General features: G+C 44.6%; 1 protein-coding gene across 1 annotated transcript; it reads left to right on the top strand.

Moving 5' to 3' along the window:
• Positions 1–1,932: 1,932 nt before the first annotated feature.
• LOC131286667 (vertebrate ancient opsin-like) lies at positions 1,933–7,263 on the top strand. The gene is made up of 4 exons (XM_058315651.1): positions 1,933–2,094; positions 2,597–2,756; positions 4,505–4,700; positions 6,525–7,263. Exons 1-4 carry the CDS (start codon positions 1,933–1,935, stop codon positions 7,261–7,263), a joined length of 1,257 nt encoding a protein of 418 aa, XP_058171634.1.
• Positions 7,264–22,890: the final 15,627 nt, after the last annotated feature.

The raw sequence follows: 22,890 nt of genomic DNA, 5'->3' as shown, positions 1-22,890 counted from the left end.
GGCGATTCGCCGGCAGCGAACGCTCTGATGGCACTCGGCGCACACGGTGAGTGTCCTTTTTCGGTGGCCGGATACACGGATGCTGCGTTAGAACAACAATCTCTCGCCGGCGTGCTGGCGGGACTATTTTATCAGCCCGCACCGAACGGTGTCCCTCAGTCGTCAACTGGTGCTTGGGGCGGACGAACCGTGCGCAAAGTTCTCTGCAAACTATAGGCGGTTTGATACGTAAAAAGCGAAAGTTTTCGTTTAGCGTCGGAAAAGAAAAGTGAAGTCCCACTCCCCGTCCGTGGAGCACGCTTTAAAGATGATGTGTTGGTTGGCTAAGTGAAATTAAAGTGGCATAACATTGGCTGCTGGCCATCTTTTTTCTAGTGTTTGGTGGGTGCTTTTAAATCGACGGTAGGCAAGTGACGAGAATGTGACCATGGATACTACAACAATCGATCCATTCGTGTGCCTTTTATGTTGAGAAGCAAATGATCGACCAAAAGAAGCTGACACCAAAATGTAAAAAAATATCAAAAATTTATTACCGACAGAACAATTGGAGAAGAATTTTTCACAAAGCGCGAAACAATTTTTCCAATTAGACTTATTTGGGGGTGAGGAATTTTGAAGTTTAAGTTTTGAGCGAAATAAGTGCACCGTTCGAGTATGCAAGACATCGGTGTTGAACAATGAGGCACAGCAAAGTAGTATCTATAGTAGAAACTTATGTGAACGTGCTTTTCACCCGAACCATAGCCAATCTTAAGATGTAATTTATTTCGAAAAAATTGGCCTAGTATTTGTCGTTTGTGACTGTTTTATTACAAAAATGTGTTCTTTCGAAGTTAAAACGTGTCCCCGTAGTATAAAATAAGTTTAAATGACTTATACCATGTAGGTTATTAAAACGAAAAGAATAACATGCAAAGAGTTAGGGTTTTAAACTTATCAAGTTATGCTTCATTTTAAAGATTGGGTGCATGACTATAATTGGGTACATGACAATAAACGGGGTTCGCAACAGCCAAGCGGTATCACCGGTTAGATAAAATAGCCCATGAGAGCTGGGGCTCACCACCACCAAGTCCCTAACGGGCAGGCATGACCAAGACGGTCGTTACGCCAAAGAGAAGAAGACTATAATGTAATGATACAAACATGGTTTGAAAATGATGCAAACATGGTTTGATGAATAAATTAATGTTTTATTATATGCCAATGATTTGCATTGACCGTGAAGCTTATTCGTAAAACATAATTTGTTTTTCGCTTTGCGAATTCTACAAACAAATCCAAATCAAATGTTTTACCTGAATCGCCCCTTAAACTCTTCTTAAAATGGCTGATTTCCTTTGTGTTCTTTCACAAATTCTATCGAGGGATTTAGCAACATTGTGGGGTATTTAAGAATGGCGAATTAATTTTCAGCCGAGTTCCTGGCTTCGGTTGTAAGATGAGCGATGACTTTCTCACGAAAAGCCGAACTAATGCCGACGAAATCCATAGAATTTAGAGCTCTCCAAAGTGTGCTGACGTTAAGTACAGCGGAAGTGAGCAAGTTATCCGGGTGTGAAAAGCGGAGTAATGTGAGGTTGAACATTAACATTCTGGAGCGGTGGTATGCCTACCGTCCACACGTATCAACGGTTCTCGGATGGTGAACCTTTGTGCCGCCAGCGTCAGGGTTTAAAAAGGACCCTGTAGTCCGACAGGTAGATTAACTTCAACCTGACGAGCCGAAACTGCTTTCTTGGATGTTACTGCCGTTCGCGAAGCACGGGCGTTGCAACCTAGCCGGCTCCTTTGAAAGCCTGGCCGTCTATAGCGTTAAGCCTCGGTATCACTCCCGGCTAATTCTTCCCGACAGCAGGCAGCAGCAGTGAGCTCGTAACCTTCCAGAACCGACTCGCCATTCGCCCGAAACATGTTGCCGCCCCGAAGATGAACGAAAGTCCTACCGATGTGGCATCCAGCGTGGTAGACTACGAAGAGCTGATGGCAGCATGGGCGTACAGTGCGTCCGCCATCACGCTGTTTTTCATCGGGTTCTTTGGCTTCTTCCTCAACCTGTTCGTGATCGTGCTCATGTGCAAGGATATGCAGGTGAGTTACTGAGAACAAGGTACCTATCTATCTGGGATAAACGTCCGGCCGGGTTGACGTGCTGATCAATGCGCCCCTCATATCCTGGCCCTAACGGAGGTGGCGAATAAATTGAACGGGCAATCGGCAAATACGGGAATGCCGAATGGCAGTGCGGGCCTATATTTCCTGTGCGAAATGGACCCTGTCAGTACAGTTGACGAGCGGGTTCAGTTCATTTCCAGCAAAATCGTATTCACATTCATGGAACTTCGATTTCGTTTCCTCCAGCCGTGACAGACCGGCATCGTAATCAATGAGTCCGTTACTAGGTGGTTCCAGGAAGATCCATCCAGGCTCCATTGTGATCCCCCCCCCCCCCTCTCCCCGCCACCCTTCCCATCACTGAAAGTATCTATCGCATTCTTTTGCCGTATCTTGGCCCGCCCATCCGCCTCGATCCAGGGTTTTTTTTCCGATTGAATCCTAACACAAATGTTTGCCCCATTTCCTTCCGTTCCAGCTATGGACGCCGATGAACATCATTCTTTTCAACCTGGTCTGCTCCGACTTTTCCGTGTCCATCATCGGCAACCCGCTGACCCTGTCGTCGGCCATCTACCACCGCTGGATCTTTGGCAGGACGCTCTGCGTGGCGTACGGATTTTTCATGTCCCTGCTAGGTAATTTTCATGAATGCTAAGTTTGTTTTTTGTTTCGCCAACGGTTGTATCGGTCCGAGCTGGGTTTCGAAGTTCCGAAAGGAAGCAAAACATGGGAAAACTTTTCTTGTGCTGCCCTCGAGGGACACAGCTATTAGGACAAGCTTTTAACGATTCATGTACTCTCCTTCATTGCACCTGACAAGTCTGAACTTTGGCATTTAAAATCGAGAAATTATCAATTAATTTACCACTCGCTGCGGTTTGTTGTTTCCTTTCATCTCGCTTGTCTTGCCGTAAGGTTTAATAGACCTGATGGCACGGTCCACGCCCGGAAGGGAAAATGAGCATAAAATTTCGTTAGCAAATGAAAATAAAAACAAGATGAGAGCATCGTTTCACGTTCACGTTTTTTAATCAATCCCGGCAGTATGTTGGAGGGGACAGTCGTTAATTTATTTCCTATCGCTTTCGAAATTATTTTCCTGCACGTTAGAATTGCATGTACAAACGAAACAAAATTATGAAGCAAAAGAGGACAATCACGAAAAGTTTGTCCACCTTTTATGTTGCTTTAATGTCGAGGTTTTTCAAGCATGGCGGTGAATGCTTTTATTGTTTGGCTTTTTCTGGGTTTACGTGGGACAATCATTTCTAGTTAAAATTTCCATGAAGGTCGGGAGTCCAATATTTGAGTTAACTGAAACCATGTTTAACCCTAACAAGCGACCGTAACTTAACGTTACCCTTCCCATTGAGTCTATTTATTTTGCGTATTGCAAGTTGACTCGTATAATTGGACGGAATCATAAGCCTTGAAATTTAGTATCTTTCACCGCGCGCAATACGGTGTCCTTCTCTCCGTTGCGCTCCCGCTCGTGATGTTTTGCCAGATCACTTTAAGAGGAGGAAAGGTATGCTTGTTCTAGTTGTTTGTGTTATTTTTTTGTATCGATTGTACGGTTCAGTCACTGAAACTGGACATGATACCCGACGGTGAGAAAAATTGCTTGAAATAATACACTTATTTCAGATTGTGCTTTACGTGTTTGAGTTGGGTTCGGTTTTGGTAATGGAAAACTAGTGTTCGGCTAGCATATCGTATAAACTCTATGGAAGCTGAATTTAGTAGACCATCGGAAAGTTAGACGTAAATACTTTTAATGAATACATTGGGAGCACTTGGAGGGTTAGATTTATCATCATTTCACCAGGGATTCGTGGGTTAATGTCCTGTTCAGATGCCTTGCTGATACTGTGTTGTTCCAATGCTTCCACTTAAAATATTCAGCTTATTTATTTCACGCAATGAACACTACAGCTCATAAGCTAACAATGATATTGTGCTCAAATGGAACGGCAGATTTGGCGTTTTGCTCAGTTATTTTGCCGCATTTGCTATTTGTTTAGAAATTAATCGGTATTTTTCTGCATATGGTATGTATATGTGCTGAAATTTGGAATCGGTGAACAAATGGGCGATTTAGCGATCACCCATAAAATAGAAAGATAAATCAACCGCTACAATGTAAACGAAAAAGGGGCGGAGGACTCGTTGTAGTTTATCGAATATCTTGCCAAATAAGTTAAGACTAAAGTGAAGCTTCCCTTCATAAGTGGACGATAACAATATAGTTGAATAGCGTGCACCTTCCTCGTTTGGCACATACTCCACTCGTTATTGCATCCTTCGGGTAAATTGGGGATGAATCGTTGCAGTTATTTGACTTGGTCGACGCGATAGCTCTAAACTTTCGCTGTTGTTACAGGGATCACTTCCATCACGACGCTGACGGTGCTCTCGTACGAACGCTACTGTCTCATCAGCCGTCCGTTCTCGTCGCGGAATCTGACACGCCGAGGCGCCGTCCTGGCCGTGTTCTTCATCTGGGGCTACTCGTTTGCCCTCACGTCACCTCCACTGTTCGGCTGGGGTGCGTACGTGCAGGAGGCAGCTAACATCAGGTAGGTAGTCGCGGTAGGAGTTTCGCATAGTCCCTTTACCGAGACGCACCGGTATCATCGCTTGTTCCGATTTCGATGTAATATCCGACCGACAACGAGGCCAACCGAACGCACAAGGATAGATTATGCAATCCTTTACCATTCCACCATCTTGGTCCACACCGGCAACGGCAGGGCAGGCAGCGGCTTTCGCTACCGCAGCGCAATGAACTGCGGTGTGTACTGAAGCATTTTGATTAAATCAAAATTTGAACGAACTGTACCCGGCAGACTCGAGGGATCCTTCGCGGAAGGCTTACCATCGTAGCATACCACATATGTTTGTCCCTCGCAGTCGGTCGCGGCCCTACAAATGGTCGTGGGTTAACCGCCCCGAAAATACACTGACACTAATGTGTACGAGTGTTAAAGAGTACTGGATGATGGAGACAAGAGTTGCTCGGGTGGCTTCGTCGAAGTGTACTAATTTCCGGCGAAAAAGCCCACTTTCGGCGGGAAGTATAATTGGTATGTCGTAGCAAATGGCTGTCCGGACAGTTGTGGTTTGTGTGATAATTTTAACCTTCAGGGAGTTGCATATTTTCTTAACCGGAAATGTCCTGTAAAAAGGTTAGTACAGTGGAAAAACGAATTATTATGTATTTTTCGACATGAATCAACAATACGTACACCAAAAACAATGTGCACCCTTCCGGCTCTTACCAGGAAATCTTTTGGAAACATGGAAGCGGTCCTGTGGTGACTACGAATGGTGGAGTTGTTGTTAGCGATTCTTGTTGGCTGAAACGATGCATTTTGCCATAGATGAAATGACAAAAACAGGTGGATGAAAATATACAGTGCGATGTCCTTGACGTTCTTCCGTACTGCGTGTTGTTTTCCGTTTGCACGACTTATGTTACGATTCTTCAATTCCTTGCTTTTATGATTGCGAAAAGCTCAACTCTCTGGGGATATTTACCGTTTGAAAGCATTGCGATGGATTGCAACGATCCACCAAGGAATAGGACGAACATTGGAAACATCCTGCATCACTTACGCTCTTTCCAGGCATGAACGTTTTTGCATGGAAAACAAAACCAGCGTTGGAAAGCGGTTACGATTGTTCGCATATGAAATGCGTTGTGGGAGCGTCAATCTTTCGATATCTTATGGGCGTATTTTTCTACGAAGTGAAGCACTCCAGTGGCAGAAACGTTATGCCAACTAAAAGCTACCGCCTTCCGGCATCGCGAGTGCACCGTGGGTGGATCTTCAACTTCAACTTCAAACTTGCTCGTCACATCAAAAAAGGCCACTTAGGAATGGCCAATTAAATTGTGCTAAATTATGTATTCTAATGAATCACGGTCCCGTCCGGTTTTTAATCTCAACTGCTCTCCCAAGAGGAAAATCTAAGGTCACTGAATGAACCGCTGATACGTCATGGAAAGGGTCACCCTCCGATCCCACTATGAATGTCATCGAAAGCAATCGTCTTCTCGGAACTCTTCTTCGAGTGTCACTGATTTCTTCGCCCCATTTGGACCGAAGTTAATGTGCGGAATGTATGCGCTGGGACATCTACGAAAACACTTTTCCAGTAAATTATTTATTTACTAACAAGTCTTCGAATGGTTTTTGAACGTTTGAGAAGAGGATAATAAGCGTTAAATTTATGCCTTCGTTCGTAGAATTTACAACTGTATAGAAAGGAAGGGTGAGGGATGTATTCTGAAGACCGAGGTGGACATTTTCGATTGCAATTGTCACAACGTGTTCGTTCATGGATAGATGATACTATTAACGATTTTTTCGAATTCCAATTTTTAATCTCCAATGCAGCTGTTCGGTGAACTGGGAGTCGCAAACGAGAAACGCCACCACCTACATCATCTTTTTGTTCCTGTTCGGGCTGGTTGTTCCGTTGATTGTAATAGTGTACAGCTATACCAACATCATCGTCAACATGCGGGAGAACTCGGCCCGCGTTGGGCGCATTAACCGGGCGGAGCAGCGCGTCACCTCGATGGTGGCGGTGATGATCGTGGCGTTCATGGTCGCCTGGACGCCGTACGCCATCTTCGCCCTGATCGAGCAGTTCGGTCCGCCGGAGCTGATCGGGCCGGGGCTGGCGGTGCTGCCGGCGCTGATCGCCAAGTCAAGCATCTGCTACAACCCGGTCATCTACGTCGGCATGAACACGCAGTTCCGGGCCGCATTCACGCGGGTGCGCAACAAGGGGGCGGCACCGGGGGCGGATCAGAACACCACCACCATGCAGCGCGAGGTGACCAGGAGCAGCCGCGACATGGTGGAGTGCAGCTTTGACTTCTGCCGCAAGAAGAATCGGCTCAAGATCAGCCTGCTGAAACCGTCCGGACAGCAGACGCTGGCAGACGCGTCCAGCTGCTCGCATCCCGGCAAGGAATTTAGCCAGTCCCCACCCGACCAAACGGTGCTAAACGTAACGCACGACGACACGACGCGCGGGTTCGTGCGTCCCGAATTTGAACTATCTGTGATCAATAGTGGAAAATCGATTTTGATTAAGTCGAAACAATTTCGGTCCAATCTACTGTAAGGTAACGCTTGCCGATGAGGCCTGACGTGTGTGTATGTTATGGAGGGCATGAGATGAATTTGCGCAACCATAAAGTGGTTTACAATTTACGGAAAGTAGGGTGAGAGTGTTGCATTCCGACACATTTGTTTGAAGTTCCTCTTTTTCTTATATCTTTCGATAATCTCTCGCCGCATGTAAAGAGCCCACTTTCGGTGAGGAGGTTAATTGTTATAAATTTTGCATTTGAAATTAATTATATTTTATTTCTTTTCGCATAAGTTTTCCTAACTCCAATTGTATACCCCTTTTCTTGATATTAATTCATAAACAAAACTCGACAACAAAAACTTATACACACGATGAACTTGCATGTGAACATGTGAACGTACATGTGCAAATGTTGCTACAATTATGAAATGAGACAGACATATAACTACAACGAGCTTTTGATTATTAAATGAAACAAGAACCTACCGAACCACCAGCCAATTGGCAAAGCAAAAATTGGCAAAATATTATATTTATACAAATTAGCGTGTGTATCATAAATGATTCTTGTTAGGGTAAGCAAATAGATCGGTATGTTAAAATTAAAGCACATCTATTCAATTTTATTGCATAGCTTAGGATAGTATTAGAGCGGTAGTTTAATACTTCCGACATACCTGGCCGCTACACGTCGTCGATTGAGCGATTTAAATTGGAGCAATTTTATTGTTTGGGATTTTAAAGAATAAATATATATCCGAAACTGGATCGAGTACGGTTTCGGTTGGATGTTGTTAAATCCCCGTTGACCAGTGGGTTTTCACATTTGATCAGTGTGATGGAAGAGTTACTGTGAATAAATGTCCGTTATTTACCAGTTCCTTGTAAACATAAGGACGGGGGTGCAGAGAAGCTATATTTATTGTAGTCAGGTAGATGAGAAAGGAACGATAAGCATATGCCATTTAGTAACAAATCAACTGTCATACAAATCGAACATGTAAACCATAAAACTAAGTCGATTAGAGATCGATGCCGAAGCTTAGACGCTCGTGATCGCCGACAAATGTTAGTCCAATTTGAAGCACGTCAAGGTGGTGGTTAAACGGTTCAAACAAGACAAATAAAGTCAGTTCTTAAGGTATTTGCCGGAAACGGCTTGTCAATGCAACGAAGCAAAACTAGGTAACTCGTAAATGTGATATTGAGCACTAGAAAGGTATAAAACTCCAATGTTTTCCATGTTTTAGGATTAAATGACTTTTGTTTTTCTTTTAAATTAAAAAGCAATTTCACATATGTTCTAAATTATTATCATAGAAAAAAATCGAAGAATAGGATATTTTCAATGAATATCATCCTTCTTAGGGTAAGAAAATGCTGACACGGAAAAAAAACGTGCGGTAGTGTATTAACGAGAACAATTAATAAATAAGTGTACAAGATGAAATGTAATCCAACCTGTTTAAATTTTGCTTGGTGACAAACTATTCTTATTTGTTGCTCCTTTGCAATGTTTTTGATATACACAAATTATACACTGATATTGTGCCAACCTTCCATGCGCAGAAAAATCAGAAAAAGGTACACTGAATAATTGTAAAAAAACTTATTGATTTTCATTAAAAGCAGCTAACAAGAGAATTATAAAAGTATATTTAAATCTAGACAATTGTACTACACGGAAAAAGGTACGCACTTGCGTCAAACGCATGTTTTAAAACTAATATTGATTTGTGTATTTCCGTATTTTTATTATCACTAAAACTATTAGTTTAAGTGTTTTATTTTGATAAGTTGTACGGTAGATTTTGCCTATAAAATAAGTTGTGTTAAGAAAAACAAGTTATAAATATGGTTTGGTTTCAGAGTTTTCTCTTGTTCTACAACTGTACTGTTTTTCATCGGGGTATATTTCTTGTGAAACCATACAACGTTAACGATTCGCTTTGAAATGGGGTTTCGCATGCTTTGATGCTTCAAAGGATCGTATCACACGGTCTTTCAACCGAGGAAAAGACTGATGAAACTGCCCACGGTGACCTGAAATTGTGATACCATTGTAAAAACAGAAATGAAAAAACCATTCAGTGGAATATTATAAACGTTCAAGAAGGTTTTTATTCATTGCTGCAATAGTGGAAAAAATGCTTCAAGGAAAAGTCAACAGTCCAACGAAAACAAATAATATTAATTAAGCTATTGTTTCTAGTTAAACAATGCTTGCGGGTGCCTTGGTTATTTTTTGCAGTTTGCTAGGCTTTCTGGGATTTATTTGGTTCTAGAAGCATGCAATCGGATGGCATTTTCAAAACTTTGTCCGAATATGACGGACAGTCATGGGAGACATTCTCATTGGCGCAACACTTTATCATTGATTTTTTTATACCGATGGACCGTGCGAGCGGTACACAAATAAATAGATTACAATGGATATGTTTCTTTAATGCTTAGTTTACATCATGGTCTAATGTAATATTCATTAACCGTGGTTTACATGCTCAGTCGGCTCAGATGCTCAGATGCTGTCAGTCGGCCTGTTAACTGGTAACATGTGGGAAAATGTGCTTTTCGGTCTGCGAGAGAAAAATAATTTTCACAAATTCGCGCACCTGGTATGGAGTACGAGTTTATGGAACATCTACACGAAACGCAAAAAGAGTGACAGGAAAACTGATACTTTCGCTTGTATTTTAAGTCTTTTGCGCCTCGTGTAAATTAAGCATGACGGTTAACATAAACTTAAATATGCTGCCTGCACTATACTTCCATGTAAACTAGGTTGCATAGTTTAAGGCGCAAAAAGCGGACTCTTAAACAACAGTTAGTGGCGCAAGTTTTGATGCAGCTATGATGATTTGAACAATTGAAAAGTTTATGTTTTTCAAAATTAAACCGTAGGAGTCAAAAACAACCAAAACAAATGTAAACCAAAAAAAAGCGATGCGATTCTTCGAAAGACTTTTGAAACGTCGGATCCAACGCTCGTTCCGTACCGACTTGGTTGTGCTCTTTTTGCGAAGGCGTTGGAACGCAGCATGAAACTTTCTCCTAACCAATTCATTAAAGTGTTAATGCTGATAAGAGCATGGGTTCGTTTTTCTTAGATAAACATCAACAAAGATGGATTTTTCCAACTGTAACTTCTGGAACGTTTGATTGATGTTACCGGCGTACGAATGGTAATCGGACCGAGTCAACCGAACGGCAGCGGGGGAGCAGTTGGTAATGAGAAATGGTTTTGTTTAATGACATCGTGATGTTATTCAACATGTCAAGACCGGAGTTTCGGGAGTAATGCTATATTTCTCCACTGTCTCAATCAGCCTAGAGGAGTTAACTATTTAATTTTAATTCAAAGTTTCAAATTCATAATGTAGGAGCTTGTATTGGATACGAATCGCTTAAAATCAGCAAAAAATATTGCTTAGCAAACAGTTTTTATTCTAATACATAATTTTCGATCTGATATCCACTACCATTGGGGGCCTTTGCGCGGCTCTTAAGCAACACGGCACACCGATTAAACTCTCGAACTCTCGGCGAACGGTAGGTCAGTTCCAGCCGGTTCCAGCATGGTCACCGTTGTCCGCCGTCCACCAGAGCCTCAGCTGCCGGTTGACGTTCTGTATGCTCCGGTCGCAACGCCCCCTTCAGATGAAAGGCTGGCCAAAATGGCCCGACCAGGTATGTTTGATCGGTGCTGCGTGAGTATGTATCTAATCTTGGGCCAACAACGGCGCTGGTGCTCAATTAGTGCAACGAAGTGAGTCAACTTGTGGCGCCAGTACCGGTCCTCGGGTACCAAGCCGTTGCTGGCTGTCCCCTTGGTGACCAGCAACATCGTGTTTCACTCGATGCACACGGTAAGTGGACGCATCTGTGTGCCTCGCATCGCATAGATGTGTGCAATTCGATGCAACTGATGAATGAAGCAACGCTGGCTCGCTAGCCTCGGCCGATACCGTGAGGTCCGAGCGTGTGTGGCTGGTGATTTTGTTCTGACCATCTAATTTGAACCTCACAGCAGCCGAAAGCGGGAGGGCGATAGCGATAAAACTGGCTTTCAACAGGCACGTAATTATGCTGCTCGAACAACTCCGGTGCGCAAACAGTCCGAAGCGTCTGTCCGGCTCTGGAGGGCTCTGGAAACCGGAGCCGGCAGCGTCTGATGAATTTTTTTGGCATCATCCGTCTTTCCTCCGGCTGGCCGTCAAACGGCGTCTGTTTACGTGCCGGTTGTGGCACAAATATGTTAATGGTCCCCGACCCCTTTCTACCACGACCCAGTTCGCCCTTGGGACCAAACACATTTTCAACTTTTTTTTTCTCATTTCGGGAGGCAAAAATACATTTGTTTGACAAAATGCAAAAAAAAGACACATCTTCTCGTCCAAACGTTAAATCTTTCGGCTGCGTACAATGTGTGCACTGCAACGTGCGGTAACTAGCGACCGAGCGAAGTAAATGTGAAAGTAAACATTAATGTTCACCGTGCCGGACCAGGCGTCGGGGATGGTGTGTGGTAGAAGGATTTTTTTTGTGCATATCCACACTGCTCATTTCCACCCGCACGGGTTGTTTCGTTCCGTGGGAGGGGGATTATTGTTTGGATTTTATGGTGGATTTGTTCTGCTGCTTGTTTTTCATAATTTTCCCAATCCTGCCCAATTGCGGACCGACGACGGTTTGGGGTGGGCGGTGTTTGTTGATGCGCAGCCAGTCGGTGGGCACAACAAAACACAACTACCCCCACACCCACCCTCCAGAGGGGACCGATATGTTTTGGTTTTCGTCCACAACTAAAAGCCGTCGCAAATGCACACGGGTGCAAATATTGCACCGCTGAAATGGACAGCTTTTTGGAGATCTAAAATGCAGCTTACCATGACATTGAGGAAAGGTTTAACCCGTCCGAGTGGGGAGTAATGGCCGTAATGCCATTTGTGTCGACAATAGTTTCCCAGGCAGCTGGGAGATTACCTTTGGGCTGGTGATGCAATTTACCTGCTTTGCTTAGATCCTATTTTTTGTAGCGTACTGAGCCGAAACCAACACAAGTAGTCGGTCGTGTTTAAAATACGTTCTTTTCCTATGCTCTACCTGAGTTGGGAAAACTTTGTCGGTACTCGAAGTGCAAGGTTATGTTTTGCGTTGATTTGGTTGCTCGCTTACTACACGGTGTTGATCCAGCATAGAAGGATTAACAAGGTAGAGAGAGGGAGAGAGAGAGAGGCTCACATGGGTGCCTGCTTTAGGTTGCTTTATCAGCCCCTAATGAGCGTACCGATCGCTGGTCCGGTGTTTGGAATTTCCATAGGGTAAACACGTGCTCTCGGTGTGTGACAGGTTTTAGACTCTCTTAAATACAGCGACAAGTCCCTCGAACTACCGCCAGCCGTAAACGTAATGAGGATGAATAAAACTAGGTTATGAAATGCTCATGCTTTACTAGGTCGCCTGTTTTTCCTACTGGGTAAAAGCTTAACAAAAGTTCATCCACCGTGTTGTTGACATGGAGGTAAATGGTTTAAGACGCGCCATATATTAACGTCATATAATAACTGCTTTTTACTGCGCCGGCTGGCATTTTGCTGCAGGGTAATGCTGATTAGCAGCTCCCTTTATTGTCCTTTTTTTTGCCGGCCTAGTACACTTGGTTGCGTTTAAGTATCCACAGAATCCTTGCGATTATGCAATTACGTTTGTCGCACAATGTTGCACCATACAGCACATACGAAGCGAATTCCTTTCGGTGATTCTGTTACTGACATATTTTTGTTTTGCACAAAGAGATTTTTTTTCGCTTTTTATTGTTTCGCGATGTGTGTAATACATTTTGTTTGACAAACATGTTTTGGAACCAAAAACTGTGTAAAAGCTTTCCTCATATGAGGTACATAATGTTTATTAATTCACGAGGAAAACCACACCAATGCCAGGCTGCTAATAGTTTTCAAGTGGTTTGTGTGTTTAAAATGGAGAACAAAATAAATTTTAATAATATGTCAGCAACAATACGGCGAATGAAAAATGCAACAACCATATTTTCCATGTCCTCTGAAGCTTCAGTCATTCGTGATAGTGTTCGAGTACAATGGTGCGAAAAACATTAAAAATAAAGGAGTTGAACATAAGATGATAAATAGCAAAATGTGACCTTTGTTTGTTTATTTTATGAGATTATAAATCCTTTGATCGACATGATTGATTTCAAACTGAGTACTGTTTTTATCGCTTCACAATTCGTTATTGTTTTCGTAAATAAATCTTTGTTCTAACTGCAACCGGGAAAGCTGTTGCTATAGGCTTTATTGTCTAACTATCGAATTGGGTTGGTAAATCTCTTAACACGTTGACTGCCGTGTCACCCAAAAAGTAGGTGACAACAACTTTGCTGATGAACCCTGTACACTAATGTGGTAGTGGATTTATGCTGTAGTGGGCTGCAATGTTAACTAAAACGTATGCTTTGGGAAGCCTAGTTTCTGCTTAGTTTTCGAAAATCGTTACTTCAATAATTTTTGATAACCAAATTTTACCAAAAATGATTGTACAATAAATGTGTACTAAGATAGCGTGTGAATGACTCACATTGCCACGAAACTCATATAATATTGTACTAAGAGTTATCCTTAGGGAAGCTTAATCTCTTTATTACCGGTTTTAAACAAGTCCGAGCATTTGTTTATAAACAAATAAAAATAATTAAAAAATATAAATTGGTCTATAAAAAATCATTGTAATAAAAATGTTCTCAAAACGCTTGACAGTCGACGTAAAATAATACGAAGTTTTTTCAGAATCAGCATATCAAAATGGTCAGATCTGCGAGACTACATATAAGTTTACGAAGCATTGAACTACTTTTAATCACATCTGAAATTATTACAAAATTAATTCAACATAAGGTTTGCATATGTGTATTTATTTTTATGTCACTTAGCAAAACACAGCGTCGCGGATTGATAGAAATTTAAACATTATTTCAATGCTTCGAAATCCAGAAACATCTCAAATTGTCAGTGTATGTTTTGTTTTCAAAAATCGTTTTATTTTAAATTTAAGTAATAAAATTTACTCCGCCCATTTTCCCAACCAAATGATTAGATTTAGATTCCCGAAAATCATGTAAGCGATTTTTCGTGCTAAACGTGGAATTTGGTCGTACCAAGCGCTAACCTAGCTGGAAATTGACAAATATTTTAAATTTGATTTTCCCCACCTTAGGCAACGGGGTTGACCGACCCCGCACTTCCCGTGACGCGCACCAACCTATCGAGCGTGAGCCGCCATTATTCACGGTCGATCGATTGGAGGCCGCCCGTGGTCGCTTATGCGGTAAGCTTTTCCTACCCTTCCGCCAACTGGCCGGGCCGGCTTAGGGTTGGGCGCTTTCCTCTTCCACTTCTAATGCTTCTCGTTCACGTTAACTCGCGTCCCCCGCCCGGCACTTTCTCCCTTGTTTCCTTCTCATCTCTTCCAGCAACCAGCGCGTCGGGTTCTTCTTCTTGTTCGCCACCAGTTGATCTCTCGCCCATTCCCTGCGCCACTTTCGTCGCCCGGTGGGTCACACTCTTGTTCCCGCGTCGCCCGAAATCCGGCACGCGTCCACTCCCGTGGGGCGTGGGGGAAGGGGAGAGCGAGGATTTTGTTTTGCTTTCGGGACCACTTTCACCACTACCAGCGTCCCGCGAGTGAGGTTGATCGCGTCCTCCCCGAGCGGATCACCGATTGACGGTGTTCCCGGTGGATCATCGATTGCATGGCGACGGGTCGGTCGGTCGCTTGTGTTGGTGGGGATGCAAAGTGCACACACGAGCACGCAGTGAGCCCGTACGCATCCCCCGCGATCGCAAGATATGTCCACCAGCACCAGCAGCCCCTTGCACCGCTCAGCCCAACTGCTGGGCCATAATCAACATAATTATCGTTGTGATCAGCATCGACGTCGTCATCGTGAGGCGCCGACGAATAAACTCCCCCCCACCCACCGGCGCCTACGATCGACGATCGCGCAGCCTTTAGTCACCACCGGACCCGTGAGGGGTCCGTGCCGAAACCGTGCGCTTTCAGTTTCGATCGTGACGCGACCGACTGCGGACGTTCCACGCTGGCTTCTGTGCACCGGACTCCAACACGCCCGACTTTCCCTTTCGCCGCCCCTTGTTTCAACTCGCCCGCCGTGTGTTTGTGTGTACGTTCGTGTGCCTGGTCAGGTTGTTTTCGTTTTCTTCGTTTCCAAGACCGCTTCGGTGTCCTTGGGGTCCTTTCGGGCCACCAAGATTTTTGCAAAACCAAGTTGTGCTGTGGTTTAAACGATGTGCTTTCGATCGTATTGTCCCTCATACTTGCCTCTCGGACCGTTGCCCTGAGTGCTGTAGCAAAACAAAATAGGAGAAAAACAACCAATTTACATCAATCGAGCGGATAAGATAGTGTGTCACATTTTTTTCCCCTCCTTTGCCATTGAAGTTAAATGTAAAAGTGGTTTCACGCAATATGCATTCCCTCGCTAAGTTTGTACGACATACGAATCGATCGCACCTTGGCAACCGCTTCTTGTACCAGCTTCGGACCTAATACGCGAAATTAATCTGGCATCTTCTCCCCCTCACCAGGCCGTTGCATTTTCCTTCTTCTTTGGCTCGAGCCCACTCTCACAGGTGCTACCCGCCACCCTTCCCCCTCCTTCTCAACACTTTACGGTGTTGTAAACGCGTGCGAGATCGATCCATGCCCGGTCAGCTGGTACGAGCCGAGGAGAACCCGTCGCCGTCGCGAGATTGCGTGAAAACTTTTCCTAGTGACCCTTGGCGTTGCAGGGAGAAACCCCCAGCCAGAAAGGGGAAAGCCTAAACCTGCTACCATCCCATAGGTCACCAGGCGCAAGCTCCACCGTCGGAGTGGTGTGGGCCAAGCACGAACGTGTAGTTCTGTCACCGGAAGCGCTCGCTTCGGTTTTAGGGAAAGTGTGTGAACGAACCCGGAGCGGTTTCGGGTGGAGCTCCGTTGGCCTAACGCCGATGCGTTCGCGCACGTGCCTCGTACGAGGCAGTGAGTGAGTGTGTGTATGTGTTGTGAGACTCCACCGAAAGTCGAAAAAAAACGCCAGACCACCAGCATCCGCGGCAGAGAAGTTACCGTTTTCGGCCCGAACCAAAACTTGAACGTCTTGTTGTGGTGCGAGCGTTTTCCAATTTTCTTCCGCTTCCTAACCAGTACGATAAGTGTGTCTGTGCGACGGTAACCTTTTAGTTAGTAGTTTTTTTTCTTCCTTCTATTTTGCTCACATTCGCTCGTTCTCTCCTTTGTTTCGGTCCGTCTTTAGGCCGCGCCGGGAAGGAGTCCAAAGTCGCGAAGTCGCGCAAATCCGACGTGTCCCGCGAAAGTTCCAACCGGGCGAGTTCGTACCGGTGTGCCAATCTTTGTGTGTGTGTGTGTGTGTTTATATATGCCCGGCTTGTTAGGGGTTCCGCGAGAAAACTCTCACTTTCGGCCGGTGGGGTTTGCTGTTTTTCGATACCATTTGCCACCCGGTTGTTTGGTGTTGATTTTGTTTGTTTAGCGATTTGCAACCCTTTTCGTACGTGAAAAGCGCCTGGCCGGTGGAAGCTGGTGGCGTAAACACTGAGGTCTGCAGCACACACTGCCATCGAGTGGAGTCGAAGGAAAGGTTCGAAAACCAAACGCTACCCCAACCATCCCCCGAAAACCCGGGATCGAACGGGAGGAGGGCGCCAAACGGTCCACCCAACGAATCGGCCGGGTGTATCGACGACTTCGGTGCAACGCGGCTTCGACCAGCTGACCGCAAGCAATTGAAACGTAAGTACATTAAATGAATTTTCACAACCGATCAGATTCGTCGGGCCGGGTGCCATTAGATGCCGACGGAAGGATAGCGGTCAGCTAGTGTGAGTGTGTGTGTAGATGTGTTGCTGACATTACGGTGAGGCGTTATTTAATCTTCCATCGCTGCCCGCACACACGGCCTCCTCCTTTCGGGTGCCTCCGTTCGTTCGACGGCGTGTCGTGGGCATGTTGGCCGCAGCGTCGGACGGCTGATGACGATAATGACGATGGGTTTCCCGGGCTCTTGCGCTTGATGATGACGAGACGTTGCAGACCGCCGAGCCGAGAAGAAGCAACGACCGAAGTGCGCTCGAGAGCTGATCGTTGTGTAATTGCAGCATGCACACGTGCGCTCGATCATCGGGCTCGGGATTGTTGGAGGGGGAGGGGCAGCATGCCTGTGAGCCATCTTCTGCCGCGAAGACGCACCCGGCACAACAACAACCCCCCTTTTTCGGTCGGAGGGGCGGCGGTTTGGCACAGTTTTGAACGCTCTACCGGGGTTGCATCGCATAAATGAGGCCGTACGCAAACGCGCGTGGGGAACAATACGAGAGGAAAACGAAAGTAAAAAATAAAAAAAAAACAACCCCCCCGTGTTGCGCATCGAAATGGCAGCGATCTTGCGATTGTCTTGCGAGCATAAGATGGGTTTTTATGCGTTGGCACGCCAGATGGGTTTTTTACAACCGTTCGCACCGGCACGTTGTTTGATTTGATATGCTGCTCCTGTTTTCACAAGTGCACGCGAGTGCAATGCAGCATTGATCACCGAATCGGTTGGGATGAAAATAAATGTAATACCCTTTACATGTTCTGCCGATGCACATATGTAGGTGCGTTCGCGGAACATCGATTGTATCGGGCCAACTTCATCGGAACAATGTGTTACCAAATCCATCATCGCATCCGCAAACAACAAGCGCAATCAAACAAAGGGAAACATGTGTAACGCCAAGTGGAAACAGGAAACGCAGAGATGACACCATTTTCCCGGAACTATATTGAAAAGACCAGCCAATCATAAACTATACGCACTTGCTGCGGACTGGCAGAATCGAAAATATTATGCGATGCGACGATACGTAATATTTCTAGCTAGATTTTCCGAGCTTGACGATTTTTCCATCTCGGCGCAAAGCTCAACGCCAATAATTTATGCTTCTAGCTCGTCGGTTGTTGTTTTTCTATTTGCGAGATTGCACAACTCGATCAACAAAAACCATCGAATGGAAAAGGGCCACCATTGCGGGTGGATTTAAAAAATGCATGTTTACTTTATCAGACCGGGTACCTTTTCCTTTTTCTGACATTTTCCGGCTATGAGGGGGTTTTTTTTCTGTTGTTCTTCAATTCTCATTAATTTTGTTGTCGAACCTTCGGCACGTACTTTCGGGCGGAACCGCGAAAAGGGTTCTGCACCTCCGAGGGCGCAACAACGTCAGACCATTGCTGGTGCGGCGTGAAACGCTCCGCCACCGTTCCGTCCCATTACCTGCTTTCGGGCGTCGCATCCTTTGCCGGCCGGGGGCCATTGTTTTCGACAGCGCGCTGTTTTGCATTGTTTGCGGCCATAGACAAATGGCGCATCGGTCGTATTTGCGATTCCGCCGAGCCGAGGCTGGCGAAAATCAGATTTGGCTCTAATTGCACATTTCAGGCGACCATATTGGCAGACATTTTTTGTTTTCCCCTCATTGCTGTGCACCCAGCCACCCAGAACGAAGGTTAATGCGCACATGGGGATGGGGAAGGAAACATTGTTATCACAACACATTTGGGTTTGCCAAATTTGGGATCTTTTGTGTAGGTTGTTGAAATACACTGTAGGCGTGACTTACGAGTAATTGCTCAATCGTTCAAGGAATTCTCGCCCGTTGTCGTTCTGATGTTTCTTTACATTTGTTTCACCTTGCTTTAAATCGGTTCCCAACGACCAGCCATTACGAGACAATGTTTACCCCAGGGTCTTGCTCGCATGACAAACACATCAATAAACGATCTAAACAATAATCCCACGCGAAAATGTAATACGATCCCCACACGATCCCTTGTTCTGGAGCTGATGCGGGGAAGTGGAAAATTTTATAAATAAATTTATATTGTTTTTGCTTTCGCTGTCCCCTCCAACGAGGCCACATGGCCATCGATCCAACGGTGCAGTGGCCACGGTGAATATTCCGACGCTGCCGAAATCATAATAAAAATGGCTGAACGTTCCGACCCGGGCCGATGGCATGCGTGATTTGATTAGAAATTGAAATGCCATCGAAAGGGTAGGGTAACGTTACGACCACCAGATGATGGGACACGAATGCACCATGCGCGCGCGCCCCAGGGCGACTCCAGGCGGTTGGGGGAACGACTTGGTGAAAAGCTTTCTATATTTTAATCATGCACCCTTCGGAGAGCGAAGTGGGTAGCGCAGGAAATAAGAAAAATACATAAATGCAAAAAAGGCAAAAGGTTGCTATGTTTTGTTTGGAGCCGCCGCATGTCGAGTGGCTGCGAGTGGGCGGATGGGTTTGGTTACAAGTCTTCCAATCAAAACGAAAACAAACTGACACTAGGATGAGCCAGCTTTCAATTAAAGTATCGTAAAACATCAGGATGTGAATTGCCATACGAATGCAAACTCATTTTTTTGTAAATAACGAAAATTCCACCGTGTATGAAAGGCGACCATGATTTGTCGATGAAAACTAGAATATTAAAAGTTGGGGTCAAGTTACGTAACAGAACATATATGTAACACACATACTTTATGTATCATGAGTAATTGATGACAACTCATAGCTTAGCATATTCAGCATTTCAGCAACAATAGGGTATGTTTCAGTAACTGTTTCTTGGTTATCTTCATAGTAGAATCTGGAGTATTACATCCCAATGTTATGTTGCTAGTATACTTCTTTTGGCAAAATATCGACAATGTATCATCACAAGCTGGTCCGGTAGTGAATCGTAAAAATGGAAAAGATTTTGTTTTGTAGGTAAATGTCGGTTACAAGCTTAACACAGTTGAGTGTATCCTTAAACTTAAAAAAAAATGGATAAACCTAAGTTAGGCACCGTTAAATCTCATCAGGACATCGGACAACCTCGGTGCCAAACGATAAACTAGAATAGAGTATTTTTGAATTTCATTAACGAGTCGTTTAGCAATAACTGAGTATACTTTTCTGAAACTTTACGGAATAAGCTTTCCAGTACAATCAAGTTAAACTTTGTTTATCATATTTGGTAGAAAAAAAAATAGTATACAATATCTCCCCTTAATTATTACCGATTATTAATTTTACCGATTTGAATAGTTAAATTGGCTAATTGTATATCTTATTGATGATGGTACGTCTTTCAAAACGAACAGGACGTTAGTTCTTTCCTTTTTGTTAGCTAAGTGATCATACATTATCGATACTGTAACATTTGTTGTGCAATTTTGTTACCTTCGTTGTATCATCCCGTTTATTGCATCTGTTAGTGATAATCCTTACTAACTCGGTTTTTGCTAGTTTAATGCAAACACCAATCAATTGCCTTTTGCGATCAAATGCGTCATGCTCGAGCCGATCCTGGAACAGACTTAGCATACCGGTTTCGCCTATTGATTTGGCGCTCAGTGTCACAGCACCGGCCCTGACGCATCCAATGCGAGCAATACCGGCAGCATCCGGCTACTCCGAAATGCTGCGTTAAACGGCAACCTTCGAGCGCCGCAAAACTGCACAAAAAAATGCGTGGGAATATGAGCAGCGATCCTTTTTGATATGGTGCGCGACGGTGACACACCGAAGCCGGTGTCGGTGGCGCGATCTTTGGCGGCGTCAAGGTTGGACCAGCTGTAGAGAATTAATGAAGACGAAAATTAAATAAAAACACACACACACACAAACATAAAATAACCAAAACCGCATGCAATGGGGAGCCCGAACCCCGCCGAACGAGGAAAAGCGGTCCGGGCCGGACGATTCGGGTCAAGGATAAATCCGTACCCCACGTGATGCCGGTTCCGTGCGATTTCACTTACACCTTTCTCGCGCGCGCCCGATCCGGCATCTTATGTTGCTGTGCCTCCCTTAGGTTCCGGGCGCGGCGTGCAAAGGGGAGAAAAAAAAACACAAACAACAGCTCAATATGGGTCTCCAGCCGTCCGTCATCGAACCGGTGCGGTAAAAGTGTTGCGTAACCTGCGCGAAAAGGCACGCGCACGACGCCCCACGTCGAGACATGCGCGGAATTTCTCTTTTTGCGCAAAACTGTCTTCATGAAGAGCCCAGTCCCACCTGGCACCGTAGGTCATATCATTCATTTGTAACGTAGATTCAAGATGAAAGATTGTCAAGCTGTGGAGCTGTTCGCTTGATGTCAGGTAATGCTGTTCCGTCGTATGCAATGGAAGATGAAAGATGCCGTTTTTTTCTTATCCTCAACGCACACGGCCTTGCGATTTGATGAAAGGATATGTAAGTTGTCGCTTCTGGCCAACATTCGACTAAGGTACAGCCCCATTACCTTACCCCACTCAAGGTAATGTTGCTGCATGTTTTAGGTCATGAAAGTGAATCATCCCTAGGCGTGTACTGAACACAAAAACAACATTTCTATTGTATCGAGCCATCGTGTAGGGGCGTTAAAAACATATTCAGTGAGGCCATGGCCTAGCTTTAATCTAAATCCCTTTTTGGAAATGTGTTTTTTTAAGTCAATCACAAAAGCATCCATATAATAACAATCTTTTTATCCTTTTCAGAATATTGTTTATGTGGTTATCCAGTCTTTCAGTGATTTATGTACTGCATCTTATTTTGACATTTAATCTCTGTTCATTGCGTTTGACTAGTTTTATTATGTTTGTCTACGCACATACTCAGATAATTACCTCATTGCGAACGTTTCCGAAGGGCAAGGTGAATCAAGGCGAATAACAACTTTTGAATTTTAGTACATTATCCCCGAGGTTCTACAGCCTTCGAGCTCCCGTCAGCGGGACGTTCTGCGAGACCGGTTTACCCCTCATAACCACAGTCACTGGCCTTTCTTAACATGAAACTCTTCGCTCGTAAATCAGTGCATTGATGTTACTCAACGAATGATGACGTGCGGTACATTAACCCGTCCCGTTGCACAAAGACCTTGTGACAAGGCCGTCTAAAGAGCCTGTTTTATGTAATATCATTGACTTCTCACATCTTATCTTAACAGTACTAATGTTGTGAGCTTCAGTATGATATTTTCCTCTAGTACGAGAGACTTTCTAACCTGACATTAAATTCATTTCAAGTTGCTTCAAGTTTTTAAACGTGTCTTTTTACTGATTTCTCTTGGCACAAAAGCAGAGAATTTCATTTACTGCAAAGAGCAAAAGTGAATGTTCTGCAGGGTGTCCTATATTTCCTTCTGGATGATGCAATAAAACCGTTGCTTTCGAGCAGTTTTGAATTTCGGTACTTTATTCTTGTCAGTTTGTACCAGACGTCCTTGCTTTCCATGGTTTCTTCAAGCAGATATCGTTCTCAGACCGTCCGACCATGGGTAGTTTTTCCCACCATAATTTTACACTTCCAGCCACGCTCCACTGGGCCCTCCCTCTCACTCTCCGCTTCTCCTTCCCTCCCAACTGGCGCAATCTCCTTTGCATCTCCTGCTTCGTAAAGTGCACGCTCTGCTTGTTGCCAGTGGGGCACATTTCACTATTCGCCAAGCTATTTGTCCATGTCCACCCGGCCGTCCAGCCGCTCGCAGTTCTTTTCTTACGTTTAATCGCCAAGAAACGTGCCTTGAAGGGCGTCACACTTTTAT

The sequence above is a fragment of the Anopheles ziemanni genome, chromosome 3 (assembly GCF_943734765.1).
Source record: "Anopheles ziemanni chromosome 3, idAnoZiCoDA_A2_x.2, whole genome shotgun sequence".
Lineage (NCBI taxonomy): Eukaryota > Metazoa > Arthropoda > Insecta > Diptera > Culicidae > Anopheles > Anopheles ziemanni.
This window is presented reverse-complemented; position numbering and strand designations above follow the sequence as displayed.